The sequence below is a fragment of the Dermochelys coriacea genome, chromosome 3, assembly GCF_009764565.3.
Source record: "Dermochelys coriacea isolate rDerCor1 chromosome 3, rDerCor1.pri.v4, whole genome shotgun sequence".
Classification (NCBI taxonomy): domain Eukaryota; kingdom Metazoa; phylum Chordata; order Testudines; family Dermochelyidae; genus Dermochelys; species Dermochelys coriacea.
Window position 1 is genome coordinate 144,027,121 of NC_050070.1, and position 21,115 is coordinate 144,048,235.

The window sequence follows — 21,115 nt, forward strand, 5'->3', positions numbered from 1 at the left end:
TAGACTTTCTTACCTCTGAAATTTTGTGAAAATTGACATGTTCCCTGAGGATATTTACAATTTGACAAAACTGTGTTTCCACTGGAAAACTGTACCATCAAAAAAATTCCAGACAAGCTCTGATAGTTCAAAAATCTCATGATTTTGGAGGGCCTGTCTAATGATCTTTGAATGTTGAGTTGGCAATACTCTGAAGAGTGTTTATGTAACTTCCTCCCCACCTCCCAGGCTGGCATATGTCTTTGGGAAGCAGTGGATATGTGTCCTTGGCTCTCACACTGGCAGATCTCTTTAGGAGGAGAGTGGCTTTTAATACAAGTCTATCTTAATCAGCTATTATTGCCTCCCACAATCCAGGCATGTCAGCAGCAGGGGGCAGCATGTTCTTCTGCAGCCACAAAGAAGAGAATTATGGGTGGGTGAGGGAGGAAAGATAGAATTAATATAAATACATTTTCCAGATTAAAGACTATCACATTTTTTAAATAGCATGGGAGAGACCTGGGAAACTAAAAAGCCAGTTTTATCTTATCTGTTAGTTGGCTGTTTCCGGTCACTTGGTTTTAGAAGCAAGAATGTGATTATAGTAGTAAGAAAGGAGAGGGAAACTTCCAAGGGATTTGAAGAGGGCCTTAGTGAGAGTATAAATAGCCAAATTAAGAGGTTGTCTACAAGGGGAAATGGCCCAGAATAGCTACTGTAGAATAATGCCCCATGAGGACATTCGAGATTAAGTGGATTAAGCTACATTGTATGGAATTAGCATGTCCACATGGGAATCTATTGTGGAATAGCAATTCTATAATAGCTATTCTAAGACATTTTCCCAAGTAGACAAGCCATTAATTTGGTCATTTATAAACTCATTAAGGCTCTTTTCCAAAGTGGATTCAGCTAAACAGCCTAAGAGTGCCTTTATACTATTTGTACACTTACAGTAGCATGTAGAGTACATATTCTGCAACACCCCCCCTCGCAGCATGGGTGTAAATAGCACTGTAGAGAGCAATTAGGCAAGTAGAGTAGACACACCAGAACCTTAGGGGTGTGTACCCTACAGTTTTCTATATGCCCAAGCAGTGCCTCCCCCATCGACACTGCTATTGTTAGAAGTGTATTGTCCGATTGCTGCAGCCTTTTCCCACATGGGAAAAGCTCTGGCACGGGAGAGGCAGCAGGGAAAGGCTCCAGCATTCTAGTGACCAAGAAATTCTCAGAGAAATTAGAGAGGCTATTAAAATAAAAAACTCAGTAATAATGGGGGATTTCAGCTATCCCCATATTGACTGGGTACATGTCACCTCAGGAAAGGATGCAGAGATAAAGTTTCTTGACACCTTAAATGACTGCTTCTTGGAGCAGCTAGTCCTGGAACCCACAAGAGGAGAGGCAATTCTTGATTTAATACTAAGTGAAGCACAAGATCAGGTCCACGAGGTGAATATAGCTGGACCGCTTGGTAATAGTGACCATAATATAATTAAATTTAGTATCTCTGTGGTGAGGAAAACACCACAGTGGCCCAACACTGTAGCATTTAATTTCAGAAAGGGGAACTACACAAAAATGAGGAGGTTAGGTTAGTTAAACAGAAATTAACAGGTACAGCACCAAAAGTAAAATCCCTGCAAGCTGCATGGAAACTTTTTAAAGACATCATAATAGAGGCTCTTGTAGACCCCCAACTAAAAAACCTAGCAAGAGAACCAAAAGAGAGCCACTGTCACAAAACAACAAAGTAAAAGAAGTGAGAGGCAAAAAGGCATCCTTTTAAAAAGTGGAAGTTAAATCCTACTGAGGAAAATAGAAAGAAGCATAAACTCTCGCAAATGAACTGTAAAAATATAATTAGGAAGGCCAAAAAAGAATTTGAAGAACAGCTAGCAAAAGACTCAAAGTGATAGCAAAAAAAAATTAAGTACATCAGAAGCAGGAAGCCTGCTAAACAACCAGTAGGGCCACTGGATGATCGGGATGATAAAGGAGCATTCAAGGACAATAAGGCCCTTGCGGAGAAACTTGATGAATTTTTTGTATCAATCTTCACGGTTGAGGATGAGAGGGAGATTCTTTTTAGGTGACAAATCTGAGGAACTGTCCCGCATCCGGCTCTCCAGACATTTTAATCCAGCCCTCGAGCTCCCTCCAGGGAGTGGGGTCAGGGGCTTGTCACTGCTTCCAGAAGCTGCCTGGAGCAGGGCATGTCCCTCCCCTCCAGCTCCTATGCACAGGGGCAGCCAGAGGGCTCCACACACTGCCCCCGCCCCAAGTGCCCCCGCAGCTCCAGTTGGCTGGGAACTGCAGGCAATAGGAGCTGCAGGGGCGGCGCCTGCAGAAAGGGCAGCATGCAGAACTGCCTGGCTGTGCCTCTGCGTAGGAGCCAGAAGGGGGACATGCCGCTGCTTCTGGGAGCTGCTTGAGGTAATCGCCGCACAGAGCCTTCACTCCATCCCAACCCCCTGCCCCAACCCTGATTTCCGCCCCCCTGCCCTCTGAACCCCTCGGTCCCAGCCCGGAGCACCCTCCTGCACCCTAAACTCCTCATCCCCAGCCCTACCCCAGAGCCCACACTCCACGACTCACCCCCTCCCACGCCCCAACCCCCAATTTCATGAGCATTCATGGCCCGCCGTACAATTTCCATACTCGGATGTGGCCTTCAGGCCAACAAGTTTGCCCACCCCGATATAGGGGCTTGTCTGCATGGCCCCACAGTTTGGGCTATAGGGGTGTAAACGGAAGCATGCACTAGCTGAAACAGGACACGTTAATGTAAACAAGGTACCTTTTAGTTTGCACTTGCAGAGCCTACATGGAGAGTTACAGAGCAACACGCTAGTATGTGCTGTAATTTACACACCTATAATCTGAACTGCAGGGCCGGGTCGACATGCTCTGGGTTTCATCAAGGTTTTACAAGGATCAGTGTGATGGGGTATATAGGCCCCACAGGGCTGCGGTCACTAAAGAGTTAATGAAGAGAGCAATGCCTCACTGCAGCTAAATGGCTTGTTTCTGACAGCTGGGATAAAAAACTGCATCCCAGACAGAGCAGAGTGGGCACTGGAGAGGCTGAGAGCCACTGTGGAAGAGCTCCACAGCACCGGATAGGAAGAAGCCAGCCAGCAAGACCAGTTTCCTGGTAGATAGATTCAGGGAGGGTTGCAAGACAGCAGATATCTGCAGCTGTAGGTAGGAAGCAGCCCTGGGGGCCAGCAGGAGACCTAAGCACACACTCCTTGATTGTCTATCAAGCCCTAGAGCTGGGACTCAGAGGAGAGGGAGGGCCTCCATCCCTGACACTGAAGGAGGGCAAAGACTGCCGAAGCCCCAGATTGCGGCTGTCTGTCCTAACTCAGGCTATAGAACTTTATTCACAGCTCTGTTTTGACTTCCTTTTGTCCCTTCTCTGATGAAGAAGGGAGAGAGAGAATTCAGACCCTGGGAGCAGCGAATGGAGGCCCCTCACAGGGCCACTAGGACCTTGGGTGAGACCTCTTACTGCCTCAAACACCGTAAAGAGAGGCCAAGCTCTATAGGCCACATGATTCCAAATAAAGGGAAACTGGGGCAAGACTATCGCTATCAAACACTCAACCACAAGGGGGTGCATTGAAGGGTCAGAGGCCCGACTACAATCACCCATCATTGTGGTATCCAAGTACTCTGCTCTCTGGAAAACAAATTAAGGGCCAGGTTCTCAGCTGGTAAAAATCGGTGTCGCTCAGTTGAAGTCAATGAAGCGATGACGATTTACAGCATCGAAGAGTCTGACCGTGACAGTGTCCACAGTAATAATGGATGGATGAGATGCAAACTCAATGTTTCTTATCTGATTTCAAGCACATCACATTGTGTGGCCCTCCTTGAGTACCATTCGGCAGGGGGAGAGGGTTCTCCTTCTTTTCTCCCCCCCAACCCCAGGTGGAGCAGTTTTTGCTGCTGCTCCTTCAGCCTCCACCAAACACCAAATTGCCCTGTTCTGTTCATTCCCTCTGAAGCACCTGGCATTGGCCACTGTTGGAAGACAGGATACTGGGCTAGGTGGACCATTGGTCTGACCCAGTATGGCGGTTCTTATGTCTAGTTTGTACCCTCGACCCTTCCTCAAAATGCAGAAGAAACTACTCAACTCCCAGGTTCTTGTAGGCCTTATTAGGTTCAATCCCAAATGGAAAAAATCTGTGCAAGCCACCAGATGGCAGGTGGTCACAGGATATCACTCTAGCAGACTGTCTTGGACAAACAAAAGGAACAGGTTAAGACTGTGGCTTCCCAGGACCCACAAGAGAGTTTAATTTTCTCAGTGTGACTCACATCTGGAAAGGCACTTTTAAGTTACATAATGTGCTTTTGGTAGTGGAAAATTTTCAGGTGACATTTTTTGCACCTCTCTAGCAACAACATTTTAAATTATTGCTCTTCTCATTAAATTACTGAAAAGCAGCCTTAATGGATTTTTATGCATATTTTGAGTTGCCTTTTGTTCACTGGTTTCAGAGTAGCAGCCATGTTAGTCTGTATTCGTAAAAAGAAAAGGAGTACTTGTGGCACCTTAGAGACTAACAAATTTATTTGAGCATAAGCTTTCGTGAGCTACAGCTCATTTCATCGGATGCATTCATTATGTTTAGTGTTGGTGTGAGCTGCATCAGCTAAAAGGTATGTGAGTTGCCCAAACAAACATTTTTAAATATTCCCAGGGAAGCTACAAAAAACTCCCCAAAATTTTACATGAACATTGAAGGCGATCATAAAATCTCACTTTCCTGAATCTCTGTTTATGGCTCATAATGCTAGAAGCATTTATTACTTTCTTATGAACAGAATACTGTTTTTCTAGACTGAATTTTTGCTTCCATACTTGAATTTAGTTCTAATTTTTGTTTATTTTGGATGCCTCTGGTTTTGGGCATCCGACATGACACCTTAAAGGGGCCTGATTTTTAGAGAGCAGGTTCTCATCACTTCTGAAAATCAGCTGCCTTTAGGGTAACTTGAATTGGACGCTCTCGCTCTCTCCAAAAAATGAGCCACTCAAAATCACTCAAATAAATTTGTTAGTCTAAGGTGCCACAAGTACTTCTTTTCTTTTTTTGAAATCACGAGTCACTCTTGAAAATATAGGCCTTAATATTCATAAAAAGACTGACAGCACTGGACATTGAAGTCCTCCATCTCTAGTACAGTTACAGCATAGACATTCAGTGTAAGCTTTCCGACACAGACCTGTCTGTCTGTTTCAACCCAGACCTCAAGGGGCCATCTCGCATGGTAAAGAGATTGATTTAATTTCCATGTCCATTTAATCTTTGGTGTTCCTGCTTGCCAACAAAGGTGCCTGTTGTAACATGGTCATATCAACTGGGAAAAATTGACAGATGGTAACGAAATCCTGCTGCTGACAATCTGGGCTGTATTTGAACTTGTGACCTATACATGTATCCCATTACAAATCCCTCAGCTGTCTTGTCCTTTGTGCCTAATTTTCAAAACTAACTCTCTCTCTCATATATCCATTTCTTCTTTCATTATCCTATATAAGTTAGCTTCTCTGCATCCCTTCCATCTATTAACGTTCGGATTTTCATTCATCCTCAAGTAGGCTGCGTGGTCTTTCATATAATTTCTAACCTTACTTTTCATGTTCAGCTACTATTTCATTAAGTTTTAAAATATGAGGATTATCAGCAAACATAGTCTTTCCTTTAAGACACGGAAATTCAACCTCAGACACTCCCTTTTTCTCTCCCCAAAACTGATGTGGTGGGGGGAGGAAGATTGGATTTGAGGTTCCAGTTAAGGCCCATATCTAATAAGTTTAGTCACAACTCAGATTAGCTTTTTGTCTTCTGCTACATGAACGTATTGTGTTGATGCTGAATGTACTATTTCTTAAATTCCTACCCTGTTAGAAATAAATAATTATTGAATTATAAGTTCTTTAACCTACCAATAAATAATTTACCAACATTTCCTAACCAAAAATGAGTGTAACTCTAAACTTTTTTGAATTCACACTATTGTGTATTATTATTCTCACTTCTCTCTAAAATAAAGTTCCATAACAGCTCAGTAAACAGAGATCACTCTCCCCTGGTAATTTATATTGAAAGTATCTGAAACCAAACATAAGCTAAAGCCAAATTGTATTTGTGTTTTTTTTATATATAACCCATACTGACTACCCACACAGAAGTCCATAAAAGAAATTTTAGCTGTGTAATTTATTATCTATGAATACTGTAATCAAATATTTTATTTTACTTTGCATTAATTTAAGGAAATAGTTAAATATTAAAGACAAAGGACCACATGGAAAATGCATTCAATTCTTGTGATGTTAAGCTTTTTTAAAAATGCACCTACATACCTCAATGAAGTGTGTGAATTATATAGATAACAGTAATACTAATGTATCTGCACTACCCATTGCAGTGGAACCAGGAAAAAAATTTCTTTTGTAGTTATGACATCATATTCCTCTTACCTTCCCACCCTTCCTTCGAGAAATCTTGGAATAATCTACATGTAGTTCCTTGCATGAAATATGTTTGAGGGGGAAATTAGGCCCTTATTCCTTGAAACACTTAAGAACATTCTTTACTTTAAGCATGTGAGTAATCCCATCCCTTTTCAGCAAATCACTTAAGCATGTTCTTAACTTTAAACATTTACTTAAGTGCTTTGCTGAATTGGGGTCTTATTTATGATTTATTCTGGGTATTTTGTGTTTTCTACTAACTGGAGCAGCATTTCTGCACTAGAGGGGAATTTATTCTGAAACATTTGTGTGCAGTGTTATCAAGTCATAGTATGCTCTTTCTACACACTACTGATGTTTTGAATCATTTTAAAATGCTGGAACTGTCTTCCTGTTGCATTTAGATACTGAAACTTGGCCTGACATTGGACCAAGAAAAAAAAAACAGCGCAGAGAGAGACAGATGAGTGAGAGCTCCCTGTGTAAAACTGATAGGCTTATAGAAGCAGCAAGTCTTCAAGTAGCTGCAGGGAAGGACCACATGGAGGAGCAGTACTGCAATGCTGAATCAACACTGGAGCCACACGCCCAGTCTATAGGGACAGTGGGCAGGCCTTGTTCTGACTGTTTATCATCTGGGGATGCTGGTAAAGATAACAGTTTGCAGCCGAGAGAGAAGCAGTTCTCTAAGGATGTGGCAAAAATAGAAGACGTGGCTAAGGAGCCTGGAGTGGAACTATCTGGTGAGCCAATGGTAGACACCTTAGTTTTAACAGACGCTGATTATATCCCTCCTGATTTGATTTCTAAAGATGAAAATGTACAAGCTGAAAGAAATGTTCTCAGGTCAAAACACAGTGCAGGCTCTACTGAGACTGCCAGAAGCCAGCTAGAAAATAGTGCATTAGACCAGCAGCAGCAGAAGTCTGGTTTAGGATATGAGGATGGAAAATCCCCACAGGACAGAACTGCATCAAACATTTGTGAAAACATGTGTTATGGAAGTAACAAAGCACCTGAACATATCAGTCCTGCACATCCAAAAGTATACAAGGGACTGCAGGAGATGGCAAGGCAGCAGGAGGAGGAGGTAAATAATGAAGAACCGGAAGATTTTTTTGGCAGATTCTTAAATGGTAGCATAAAAGACACTGAAGAATCCCTTGCAAATTTAGAAAACCAAGAGGACTCTGAAACTCTTCCAGATATTCCACTGGAGCAAGCATCATACAGTTCAACAGAAGCTTTATTATTAGATGACAGCTTTTCTTCGCTCGATGAACTTGCAAAAAGGATAGAGATTGCAGAGGTAAACACTGGGAAAACTATAAAAACTTTAAAAAAAAAATTGAATTTATTATAATCTTAGAAATTGATGCCTTCTTTAAAATGTGTGTTAAATATATATTCCTACACATCACTTCCTTATTTTTAATATGAAAAGAAAACAAAATTATTTGTTTTTATTCTTCCTCTGAATTGATTTACAGCCTGATTGTTTTTTCCAGAGATACTGAGCATCCACAGCTCCCACAGAAGTCCACGGGAGTTGTTGGGGGCTCAGCACCTCTGAATATCAGACTTTCACTCTGTCTCAACATGAAATATTCTTACCATTATTATTTTATACACAGAGACTGCTATTAGGAGTGCTGAGAAATCATAATAATTTCTTCCCTTGTAATTTTATACAAAGAAGTTGCACAGTAAATGGCAGATGATGTAAATTATCTTCTTTAATTGAGTGTTAATCATTCTTATTCATTGATAGAGTAAAACTTGTTTTTCCACTGCCTATTCCCATAGGTGAGTAACAGAAGAGAGGGGAATTACCTATATAATATACTGTGTAACACTTTTTTTGTACATCTTTTTATAAGTTTTTAAATAAGAACAGGAAAACCTAGACAGGAAGAAACCTTCCCTGACACATTTTATTTATGTACTTACAATATTCCTAACCTCTGTCAATTCTGTTGTTAAAACAAAAGTAATTAGGAGCCTCAGGGCTTGGTCAATGGAACCATTAGTGCTGTACTAGTATGGCCCATAATGAGGATCAACAATTAATTCTAAAGATCAAAAGCTCTTCTAAAATATTTAAAAATAGAAGGCAAAATTCTGCCCTTATTCCTTTGAACCCCATTACAGGAATGTAGGATGTTGGGGATTAAGCAGCGGTTTCCTCAGCCACTATGCTTATGCATGTGGCAGGTGAAAGGCCTGGGATAGCGTATAGTATTGGCATCCCTAAGCGTTCAAAAGTCACGAGTCAGGCCTCCAAAATCATGAGATGTTTAAAAATAATACTTAGGATTCTTTTTTTTTTTTTTTGTCTTCTGTTTTTTCAGCCTTTAGGGTATACTTAGTTCATGTTTTCAGGCTTTTGCCTACAACCACGAAGGCTAGAAAATTTTTTTTTTTGAATGAAAGCTGATATTCTCACATAATCATGCGATTCCAGCAACTGGGGTTTCAAGAAAGGCCTGCATTACTGTAGTATCTGAAAGAAAAGGAGTACTTGTGGCACCTTAGAGACTAACAAATTTATTAGAGCATAAGCTTTCGTGAGTTACAGCTCACTTCAAGCTTATGCTCTAATAAATTTGTTAGTCTCTAAGGTGCCACAAGTACTCCTTTTCTTTTTGCGAATACAGACTAACACGGCTGCTACTCTGAAACCTGTAGTATCTGAGTGTCTCACAATCTTTAAAGTGTAGGAAAGTGCAATAAACTCCATTTTACAGATGGGGAACTTAGACTAAGAGACCAAGGCCACACAGGAAGCTTGTGAATTGAATTGAATGCTAGACTCCCAAGTCCAGGCTAGTGCCCTAACCACTGGATCATCCATCCTCTCTGTTGTGAGATGCATGATAAAATCACAAGAGTTGTCAATACAGAGTTTGCCCCAAAGGTCTCCTTACTGCTGCTCCAAGATTGAGCACACTGCACTCCTCCAGTGCCTCTTGCATGAGATCAGGAACCTCATTGGGTACCACGTTCATATAGTTGGCTGACCTCAGCTCTTTGGATTCAGTAGCTTAGTTATGCATGTGGGTCAAATGTCTGCCGAATCAGGGCCTGAATTTGCAAGTGGGAACACCATAATTTGCATGCATCATTGAATTAATTAGTCTGCTGATTTGCATGTGCAAAACTCTGTGCATAAACTGAGACTGCTTTGGAAAATTTGTAAATTATACCTTCCAGTCCAACCCCCATGGATATATAGAAGAAGAGCCCCTTAAATATCATCCTTCCGTGTTGGGTACCTTCTGGAAATTCAATATATTGAGCTACACAGCTAAAGCATTTATTTTAATATAGAAAGGAATCCTAAATAAATTCTATAAAAGTTAGCAGTTTAAACATACCTGGTCTAACAATTTAATTTTTTTACCCAGTTTCTTCAGCAAAGTTAGACCAGTGCTGGTTCAGTGAACTGATGATATTGCTTTCTTATGGGAAATCTTGTTTGATTCCTGGTTTCATTCTGCTCCCAGGGCTTTAAGTGCTGTGGCAGCACTATTCAGTCTCTGGAGAGGGAAGAGAGTACCTTGCATAACTCGATAACAAATTCTCTCTTGCCAAATAAGGAGCAATGTTGGTTCGTTCCAAAGAGTGTCTTTTTCTGGTCAACCTTAGCAGGAGATCTGAGTTTGTGAGGTATAAATCAGGGGGAAAAGGAGGAGGGGAGTTAATCTCAAAAAAGTTATAATGTGTAGTATGCAGGATCTTACACTGTACTGAGATGCCTGCAATTGTTAGACTAAGCAGGGTGAGTTAAAGACAGTATAGCCCATCTGTATTCTGTTTCCTTGTGTGGTTTTTTTTTCCAGTTAATCTTGCCACTTAATATTATTTTAGGACTTAATTTTCAGAAATGCTAAGAGCCCACAATTTCAGTGGAAGAGAACAGAATCTCCAAGTGCTCAGCACTTCTGAGAAATGAGCCCCTTAATTTGTTTCTATTGTTAATTTCCTTTAATACAAATAATAAATAATAATATTTTGATTTTTTTTTGTTAGCAGTACTGTTAAAATAATTTAAATTAAGATATTGACATTTTGACAAGTCAAATGATCTTTGCACTCAATATATAATTTCTCCCACTGTTGTCATGAAACCTTTGAATTTGGTTTTGGCAAAAAGTATGAATAGTATGTATTGACACAATACTCTGTGAAGGAAATACTTGGAAAATGGATTATCATTTCAATGTGTAATATTTAGAAAGCAGAAATCCTTGCATAAATTTGGAAAAACAAAACCATTTAATTAATCCTATAATTAAGGCCCTACCAAATTCACGGCCATGAAAAACATATCACGGGCCGTGAAATCTGGCCTTTCCCCATGAAATCTGGCCTTTTGTGTGCCTTTATCCTATACTATACTAATTTCACAGGGGAGACCATTTCTCAAATTGGGGGTCTTGGCCCAAAAGAGTTGCAGGGGGGTCACAAGGTTATTTTAGGGGAGATTGTGGTATTGCCACCCTTACTTCTGTGCTGCCTTCAGAGCTGAGCTCACAGCTAGTAGGCACCACTCGCCAGCTGCCCAGCTCTGAAGGCAGTGCCACCAGCAGCAGCACAGAAGTAAGGGTAGCAGTACTGCAACCTACCCTACAATAACCTTGCGACTCCTCCCACCCCAACTCCTTTTTGGATCAGAGCCCCTACAATTACAACACCATGAAATTTCAGTTTTAAATAGCTGAAATGATGAAATTTACAAAAATCCTCTGACCGTGAAATTGACCAAAATGGATATTGAATTTGGTAGGGCCCTACGTATAGTGGACTACAAAGTACTGGATGGGTCAATCTGATCAGAGTAAAATTTATCATGGAGCAAGTCTCAGCAGGAGCAAAACAGAACATAGATGACTTGGAAAGGAAATGGGAAATAATTATTATTTCAAAATAAGTTGCATAGACTTACCCTATCATATGGTTTGTATCTATTTGGTATTATTGTCTGGGTCTAATGACACTGTTACTTAGATTTCAATAAGTTATTGAACATAAAAAAATCATTATATATACATAAAAAGCATACATGCATATTCTTGTAATATTTATCTAAAGAGGGGTTTTTTATTAGCCTTATATTTGGATCAGAAAATTATTTCACACAGTATCCCCATTACATTCTAAGTCTGAATTCAAATACTAATTATACAAATAAAATGGAGAGTTCCTACTTTTATTTCAAGCATTTATACATGGTGGCCTTTTTCTCAGGACTTGGGAACTTCACAATAAATGTGAAATATTGCTAAATGTTGGTATTTCCAAGCAAAAACCCAATAAATCATAAAAACCCTACCAGGCAGACAAAAGTTGGAACAAACATATAGCCTAACAAAGGGCCTTGAAGTTGACTGAATTTGGGCTCTGGAAGACTATCAGCTGGAAGAGATTTCAGATGTAGAAGCCGTCTTCTCAGGTCAGCTTGCTACTATTTCTGAAAGGATCAAGAATTGACAGCAAGACCAGTTGAACAGATTGTAAGCACAATGGAACAGAATTAAAGGTACCACTCAGTCATCATTTCACCTATCATTAAAGGGTCAGACTCTCACAGATGTAACAGATGCAACTTGACCTATAAGGTCTATGTTTACATCGAACACTTCCTGTTCGAGTGGCCAGATTCTTTGGATGATATTAGGGCTGTTACACAGAAATCAAGTGTGTCCCTATCTCTACCAACAAGGTCCAGAGACGACACCATGTTGAGATTCCTTATTATTGTATATAGCCCTTATCCTGTAGATTGGAGTTCAATGGAACTATTCCTGTACATAAAATTGTTCACATGTGTAAACATTTGTAGGATCAGGACCTCTACTGCTATGTACTGAAGCTCAGGTAACCGTCTGATGAGTTTCTTAGAAAAGAATGGTTAGATGGCATCTAAATATAATATGAACAGCAGCTAGTTAACCTACCCAATAGCCCCTTTTTGAAGTTTAATCATTCATACGTATTATGTATTTTTTGCTAATATAGCAAAAGAGATTTGGTCCACTTCAGAACGAAACTGCTAATAGCTTAACTATGTAGTCTTGTTAGGTCAGAGGGTTAACACATCCCAGTGACCATAACTGCAAAGGTAAAGATATTGGCAGTTGTACTCCTGCAAGATTGAAAGGCCTCACTCACTTTCCTTAATGGGGAAGATGGTCTATAGGGTGTTGAAAGTCTAAGATGCCTGGGATTCAATCTGTTGTAGTCCTTTATATATTAGAACTAAAACCTGAAACTCAGTCTGTGTAACAATAGGCAGGCAGAGCTATGAGTGAAACTCAGAGTAGCAAGACTTCCTTCACACTGGTGCAACCTGAACCAGTTAACAACACACTGCTAGTGACAACTAGCCTGCTCCTTATGTAGTTCAACAGGAGCCATCGATCCTCTTTATCACAAGCAATATAATTATAGCAACACGTTCAGGCAGTCAAACATTCTAGTTTCCTAAAGCATTTCCTCTTCCCCTCCCCCCCAACAGATAAGTAAACTATCATTCTCTGCTCACCCTTCATTTTATCATGGTAAGGAAGTGTGAGTAGTGTTTTTGCCTGGGCTGGTAAATTTTTATTAGCATTTTGCAAGGCTAATTTAACATCACTACCAATGACCGATTTACCCAAGTGTCTTTTCCTATTATGATGAGCTGATTGTAGACAAAAAGAAAAGGAGTACTTGTGGCACCTTAGAGACTAACAAATTTATTTGAGCGTAAGCTTTTGTGAGCTACAGCTCACTTGCATCCGATGAACTGAGCTGTAGCTCACGAAAGCTTACACTCAAATAAATTTGTTAGTCTCTAAGGTGCCACAAGTACTCCTTTTTTGCGAATACAGACTAACACGGCTGCTACTCTGAAACCTGATTGTAGACAATTACTTCAAGTTCAGCTGGGTCAAATAACATTCATCTAGTATATAGCCAATTTAGACACTTTTTTTTTTTGCTGTGTTTACTGGGTTTTAATGTGCTTTTTTGATTGTTACTGTTTCATTAACAATAATAGCTTAAGCCCCTAAGTGGCAATCAGGGTATGGGGTTTACTTTGAGTATCAAAAGGAAATGTGCATCAGAGTTTAACTTTATCCTTTCAACTATATTTGAATGTGGTTTTAAAACTGCATGCTTCTGAAGTGTGTACAAATGCACCTTTTTTGTACTTGCAGTTTGTCTCAATGCAACAATTGTTTGATTAGCTAATGGTTATAAAATATTGCCAGTAGCTGAGAGAGCCAAGCTTAATCATTATCTTTTACTAGTTAAGTCACTGAAAATACAAAATGACATTATTGATGCAGTGCCTACTGGATTATGCCATCAACCTCTGCTTTTAAACACAGCTCTGTGGATTGTCTTGACCTTTCTCTGTCTCTGATCTGTCTGATTAGAATATGTATTTATGCAGTATGTAGCTCGTCATTGTGAGGTTATTTAGGAAGCAGAAATTGTGAAACAGACCACTTGTTTTCTGTGTTTGTGCTATTCTTGTCATTTCTGTAGAATGCCAGCATGTTGTCATATCCTCTGCTAATTTGATTAGATTACAATGGGTATTACAGCAGGCCAAAAACATAAAAGTAGCCTGGAATATTGAGTTTTGAATCCACATATTCTGTGAAATTGAGACTGACAATTATAAATATGTTGGGTCTTGTCCCTCATTAGTAGATAAAAGGTATATTTGGTTCAGTGGCAAATCATACATATCTAATGCACCCTCCTCATCTGTAACATAAATGTATGCAGCCAACTCCTGGTAATTTTCAGAGTAACAAATCTGTTTTTACTAACTCCTTCTAATACAGAGTAGGTATAAAAGTACTAGTAGAATTTCACTCAAACTTAATGGGGGGATAGATGTTTTTCTTCTTAAGTAAAGATGATGTCAGGACAGAAATAGGCATGTCTAAATACATTTTCTGTTTTTAAGTCCTGTTAATTTCCAGCATGGACATACCTGTCAACGAATGAAGGCTATAAATAGGACCATCTGGGGAGGAAAAATTGAGGCACACCTTCTAACTCAATTGAAATTCAATGGCCAAAGGGCAGCATGGAAAACTATTTTTCTAAAATATAGTAACTAACCCTTCTGCAACAGGGGACACTTGTTGTGCACACTTCTGTTTTATGTATAATGTATACTTACAACTTCAGTTTCATTTATAGATTTTTTTGTACTGCTCCTCATTGTAGTATCTGCACCAATTTTAAATAGTTGGTGTTCTTGCCAAAAAGGATTATGTAGTAATTGGAAAATACAATAGGTGTTTTTAAAGAAGGGCTTTGTGAACAGACACTAGCACTTAAATCTTATTTTAGTTTGATTCAATGTGAATATTCTCACACAATCGTGTTGTCTATTGCTTCTGTGTTTTAATTTGTGAGAGATGTTATGTTCTTTGTATCCTAGAAGTTTGCTAAAGCATAGTCTGTCAGTAAACTAGTAGCTCTCACATTTGCCATATGATCCTGAAAACTCAATTGCAGTGTTTAAACAGTTGACTGTTCCTATCAACACCTGGATCACAGGGAATGTGTGCTACTGCCCTTACCATTTTGGTGTTGGATTTATAGAGATGTCTCAAATGTGCAAGTCTTACATCCAGCAAATGTGAACACTTATAGTTGCATCCTCTTACAATGTTATAAACTAACTTTTTTTAAAAGCTCTTGTCTAAAACTCAGTTGAATACCATTTTTTGGAAAACCTTTTCTTTTTGTGCAATTGTGACCATGTTTATCGGATAGTGATGACACTAACACACTAAGCAAATTTTCATATATGCATTTACATTACTACTCAGACAACAGTTCCCTGCACCATCTAGCTACTCTCTTATTTTGAAACATTTCCTTTTTTCTTTTCCTAGTTCATGCAAGAACCCAAAAACAGAGAGAGAGAATATAGGATGCTCCCTAAGACAGCAACGCACAGGTCACTCCACCTTGCTTTAAGCTGTCTTTTTAGGACTGTCTCCCATGCTTTGCTACAGAACACCTTAGTCTGCAAGCAGGACCAGGAAACAGCCGCCCTCCCACTCTTAAAAGTGATAACTTGCAATTCCAACACAGTCCTCAATACACCACACTGTACTCTTACTAAAGAACATCTCTAGTTGTAGTAATACTAAAATTAAGAAGCCAGTTAAAGCCATCATTCTTTGGTGCTTCTGTTTGAAAAATAGTAATTTGGAAGAAGGAGGTAGGTTTCTGCCTCTAACTGCCCAGAGTAGGTACCCTTTTACCCTTTTAATATGTTACTGTTTAACCAGTAGTAGTCAGAGTTGTTACTGCAATTATATATATATAAAATTATTGTTACTACTCTTCTTCAATGGGACTGTATCATGCTTACATTATGAAAATCATTGCCACTTGAACATTCAGAGCCTGATGCTCTGAGGTGTTCAGTATCTTGCATGCAGGATCTGGCTCTCTGCCATAAATATATCAGGTACTGTGGTCAGTCTCTGTCCATTTACTTACCTTGAATATGCCTTCTATGGAAAAACTCATGACATTACCTAATCTTGCCAAACAAAAATTGCTTGGTCACTGCATCAACCAGTGAATGCATATTTGATATCTTTATTCTGCAAAATTATTGTTTTGAGCTGAGAAGCCCAACTTTTTCCTACTTTTGTTCTGTTGGGATCTCTCTGCCTAGTCTCTTCTGCTCCTAAGTATGCACAAATAATTTTGTTTGTTTGGTATATTAAAAAAAATTGCTTGCTTTTCGTATTTTGAAGGAACAGTATTTTCAATTGTTTTCTATTAAGCTGTCTTAGATTCTTTCTCAGACAGTTTGATACAATGTCTGTTTAACACTCACCAGGTGCTACAGCCCGAACATCCCAATGCTGAATGACAGTGGTACCATCTATCTGGTTTCTATAAGAATAAGACAGTAGTTTTTCTGTGCTCCAGGGTGTGCTTTTGAAATGTTCTTCTATGTGCCCATCTACTGAGATCAGCATCAACTTTTGGGAAAATGTGAGGTCCTACATCTCGGAACAAAGACAGTGATCATACCGGATGGCAGATTCTATCCTGGGAAGCGGTGACTCTGAAAGAAGGCTTAGGGTTATGGTGGAGAGTCAGCTGAACATGAACTCACAATGTTCCGCTGTAGCTAAAAGAGCTAATGTGATCCTTGGATGTATAAACGGGAATCTCCAGTAGGAGTAGAGCAGTTACATAATGTGTGTTTGGCTCTGGTGCCACCATTACTGGGATATTGTGTCCAGTTCTTGTGTCCACAGGTAAAGAAAGACATTGATAAATTGGAGAGGGGTCAGAGAAGAGCCCCAAGAGTGATTAAAGGATTGGGAAAAATGTTTTTAATGATAAACTCAAGGCGCTCCATCTATTCAGTTTAACAAAAAGAAGGTAAAGGGGTGACTTGATCACAGTCTATAAGTACATATATAGTGGTAATAAAAAAAAACGATAATGGGCTCCTCAGTCTGGTATAATAAGGTCCAATGACTGGAAGTTGAAACTAGACAAATTCAGATTAGAAATAAGGTGCTAATTTTTAACAGTGAGCATAATTAACTATCGGAACAATTCACTAAGGGTTATGGTGGTTTCACCATCACTGACACTTTTAAAATTAAGATTGGATGTTTTTCTGAAAGATATGCTCTCGTTCAACCACAGCTATTGGATTTACAGCAAGAATTAATTCAGGGAAGTTCTATGGATGTGTTATGCAGGAGGTCAGACTAGATGACCATAGAGATCCCTGTCCCTTCTGGCCTTATAATCTGTGACTAAATAATACATTCCCTGTTGTATTATTTAATTGGGAGGACATATCCTAAAATATGTTGCAGTCAAACAGAAATCTGATTACAGCATTTACTAACTTATTTACAAGGGCAATCATACAGCATAGAAAACAACATAAAAATGGAATTTCCATGGAACCCCACTGTTAAAAACTAGATACCAGATCTATTCTTGCTATTGGGAAGCTTTTGTTGAGATGTCTGAAAGTTAAAACTTTGAAAAGTGTACAAACACCCCTGTTTAGAGATTCTAGCCAGTCTCCTTTTACCTCAGTAGAACTCCGATGACACACCAGTGATTAATATAATTGTGAAATGTATATACTAACACTAGATTAGGAGTTATGGATACTCATTGATATTAGGCTGTACAGTTTGCCCAGACAGGAGGGGATGTCATAGCTAACTACCTGTCTCTGAAAATTAAGCCTGATGGAATCAGAAACTATGGAAGCCTAATTTACATAGAAATTATACAAGGGGATGGGAAGGCCACAGGAAGGGAAGGAAAGCATCCTGCTCTTGAAAGAAGTTTATTGAATTTTGGGAGCCATCTTTACATCCATCACTAGAGAGACACAAGGGAACAGAGCTCTTGAAAGCTGAGGAAAAATGGGTCCTTCAACCAAGGGCCGGGGAGGGGGGGCTAAAGTCTCTGGAACTAAATATAGGTGATAAGACATAGGTTCCCAACCTTTTTGGATAGAGACCTTCCATGCCCACCATTCCATGTCAGTTGCTGGGGGGGTCCAGTGCCTCTCTGTGTCTCATCATGCCATCTCCTAATTCATTTGCCACTCTCTCCCCTTTTAGCTTTGTTTTCTCTATGTAATCATCTTTATACTGTTTTTAACTCTCCAAGTATATTTTAATTTTCAGTCTTCCCCCTCCCCCATTCTCTTGGTTTTTGCTTCTCCTTCCCTACCTGCTTGCCCTCTCCGTTTTTGCTCTCACCAAAAAGTTACATGCTGGTTGGGGTAGGGGCGGCATCCTTTGTTGGCTGTGTGGGGATAGACAACGTGTTCTTGCAGTTGACCTGATTGCTGCAGGAAAAGAATGGAAAAACTGGATAGTGACCTGCTGCCCAGAGCACTGTTTATGTGAATGTTCCCATGGCCAGCTGCATTATGGGGATGCCAATAGAGCAGGGACCTTTGAATTGCTGCCTGCTGTTTTACCCAGAGAGCTTATTACAGTGAGAAACTAGAAGAGGCTGTCAGGCAGCTTTCCCTCCCCCTGTCGTTCCTCTGTTGTACATTGTGTCCCTAGACTAGTCTGTTGCCTCCCAGAGGAGCCAGGTGTGCTGCCTTAGAGTCACAATGATGGGCAATGAATCAAGCAATGTAATTTCCAAGAGTGGTTTGTGAGAGTCTGTGCAGGGTTACTGACCTTTAGAAAAAGAAAGTAAATTTATTGTCCTTTTATTGTTCGCTGAAGGTATTGAAGACCCATATTCATCACTACCTCCAACCTCATGAATATAAGGCCTTAAGCTACATAGAAACTAATAGAGACTACAACATAATACATGATCCAAGAGAATAGATCTCTGGATACTTAGAGAACAATTAAAGAGAAGTTTTCCCCTCTTACACAGCAGGAAAAGGAATGATACTGCAATTTGGCACTGCAGTTGTCCTATCTATTTGGAGATGTACTCATAAAGAAATAATTTCTCAAGTGCAGCAGCATTACAAGAAAATAAACGAGGGGAAACTGTTTCTCTGCTGGTTCTCATTCCCTTCTCCCCTTACAGCCATTACTGAGTGGCTTTCGTGTGTGGATTTCTAACACAGTTTGTTTGTCACTCTGTGCCAAATGATTCTTATAATCTTTCATAGGTTGCCCCAGCAGAGGGACTGGTGTCCATTCTAAAGAAGAGAGATGACAGTGAAAGAAAGACACTTGCTCAAATCCAGCAGAGAAATCCAAAGAGGAGAGTGAGATTCCAAGAAATGGAAGACACCTTGGATCAAGGTAGCTTGCCTATGTTAATTTATGGGTTTTCATAGTATACAATTACAAACCATATCTGTGCTTTCATTTGTTAAATAGGGAAAAAAAGCAGGAAATAGTCTGATTTAAACCAATTATTGCTATTGTCTGCCCTGTATTGGCTTGCTAGCTATTCTCCAGGCAGTGATAGTAGCAATGGATTGTACTAAAAGTTATTCTAGAAAAGGATAAGGATGTGCAAAGGTTTTTGTGCAACAAGTTAGTTAACCAGAACAAAGGGACTGAAGGAGGGATGCTCCTCTCTCTCATATGCCTGACAGCTTTCTCCTATCTGGATTTCCCTTCATTTAATTTCTAATCCTTATAAGTGGAAGAAGTAGGTTTTTGTTCATTAATCTTACCCACATGTCAAAAAAGCAGTGCAAAAAACCTGCATGTTTGTTTTCCCTTACATAACTCGTCCTCCAGGATGACCAGGCCTGCTGAGAAACCATATTTGTAGAACTATGGGATTGGAAGGCTTGGCTTTAATCTTGTTTTATAATTACTAACACAGGTGTCAATATGTTTGCAGTTGAAATATGGTTTAAATTATGTTTAATGCATCCCTGTCTACTGATGGGTTAACTAACTGCAGGTGAAATCCTTACTTCGCTGTCATTACTGGAATGAGTTTTACTACAGTCCATCACTATCATCACAGCACCTTTTCACAATTGTGGTAGCAATAAGAGTCACTCCACACTTTAGCAGGCCATTGCTCCTCCTTGTCTTATTGTCATCTGAGACTAGGCATAATTCATACGTGCCAAAATCATCTAACCAAAAAACAGTAGAATTTATATTTGTATTTAAAGTATTTACTGATGGGGCAGGAACTCATGGTTTTTCTCCTTCTGGGCTGAAGGACAGAGTGTGTTGTGGTAGTTCCTAGAGAGAACTAATCCTGGCTCCTCTCCCTCTGAGAGGGGCAGGGCACGAGATTTTGTGGATTCAGGGAATTTGTGTCTGCTCTTTTTCCTGTGCGGGGTGGAGGTTTCAGATGTCCTGGCTTCTCCTCCCAAGTATTGCAGGTGTCCTGGCTCCTCCCCACAAGTGAGAGTGATTGTCCTTTGTGGTCTGGAAGGAGGGAGTTTGCAGCCCCTTTCTGAGTTAGTGAGGGTGAGGTTTGGTCTTGAGAGGTCCCATTTCTCAGCCTCTTTGAGGCTCCCGATTCAGTGTACGTGATGGTTGGGGCTGTTTCTCTTCTTTGCAGAGGCTTCTTCATGGCCCTGTGGTCAGGTTGAAGGATAAGGGGATGCAGGGGTTGGATCCAGTATTGGAAGGATCCACCTCCCAGTCCTTCAGGACTGTTTGGCAAGACAGTCAGGAATGAGTGCAGGGAGTGGCTCCCCTTCCCTTAGGAGCTTTCAATGCTTGAGACTTCGAGGAAGTCAGATGCTGGCCACTACATGTGTGAAAAGATGTCTTTCTACACACACAAAAGCTTTGATTGTATGTAGGCATGTGAGAAGGAGCTGAGAATAACTCAGATTTACTTGTCAATTTATTTGATTTTCACCATAAACCATAGGAGGGACCAAAAAAACAATAGACTATGGAAGGCCAGGACCTATAGAATAGCAGGCATACTAATTACCTTTGTTTGTTCCTGTTGTTCCCCTGAAGATGCATCATCTCTTAATTCTTCTCTTAACTAGACTATTTGAATTCTGCTCCCCTTAGTATCTCCTCTTGTGTAGATTGGGAGTGGGGAGAGTGGGAAAACCCACTCCATTGGGAGTAGAGGTATGACACTAGGTTTTAAATTGGTATACGTGATTATGAGAATATCTGGGAT

General features: G+C 40.0%; 1 protein-coding gene across 11 annotated transcripts in view; it reads left to right on the plus strand.

Moving 5' to 3' along the window:
- Nucleotides 1-21,115, plus strand: part of CNST (consortin, connexin sorting protein) — a 121,703-nt gene that overhangs the window by 88,100 nt on the left and 12,488 nt on the right. For all 11 annotated transcript variants that reach the window (XM_043512270.1, XM_038393970.2, XM_038393969.2 and 8 more), the window contains 2 exons: nucleotides 6,889-7,793; nucleotides 19,161-19,296. In XM_043512270.1, coding sequence (XP_043368205.1) covers nucleotides 6,889-7,793; nucleotides 19,161-19,296 — 1,041 coding nt within the window. The remainder of the gene's footprint in view (nucleotides 1-6,888; nucleotides 7,794-19,160; nucleotides 19,297-21,115) is intronic.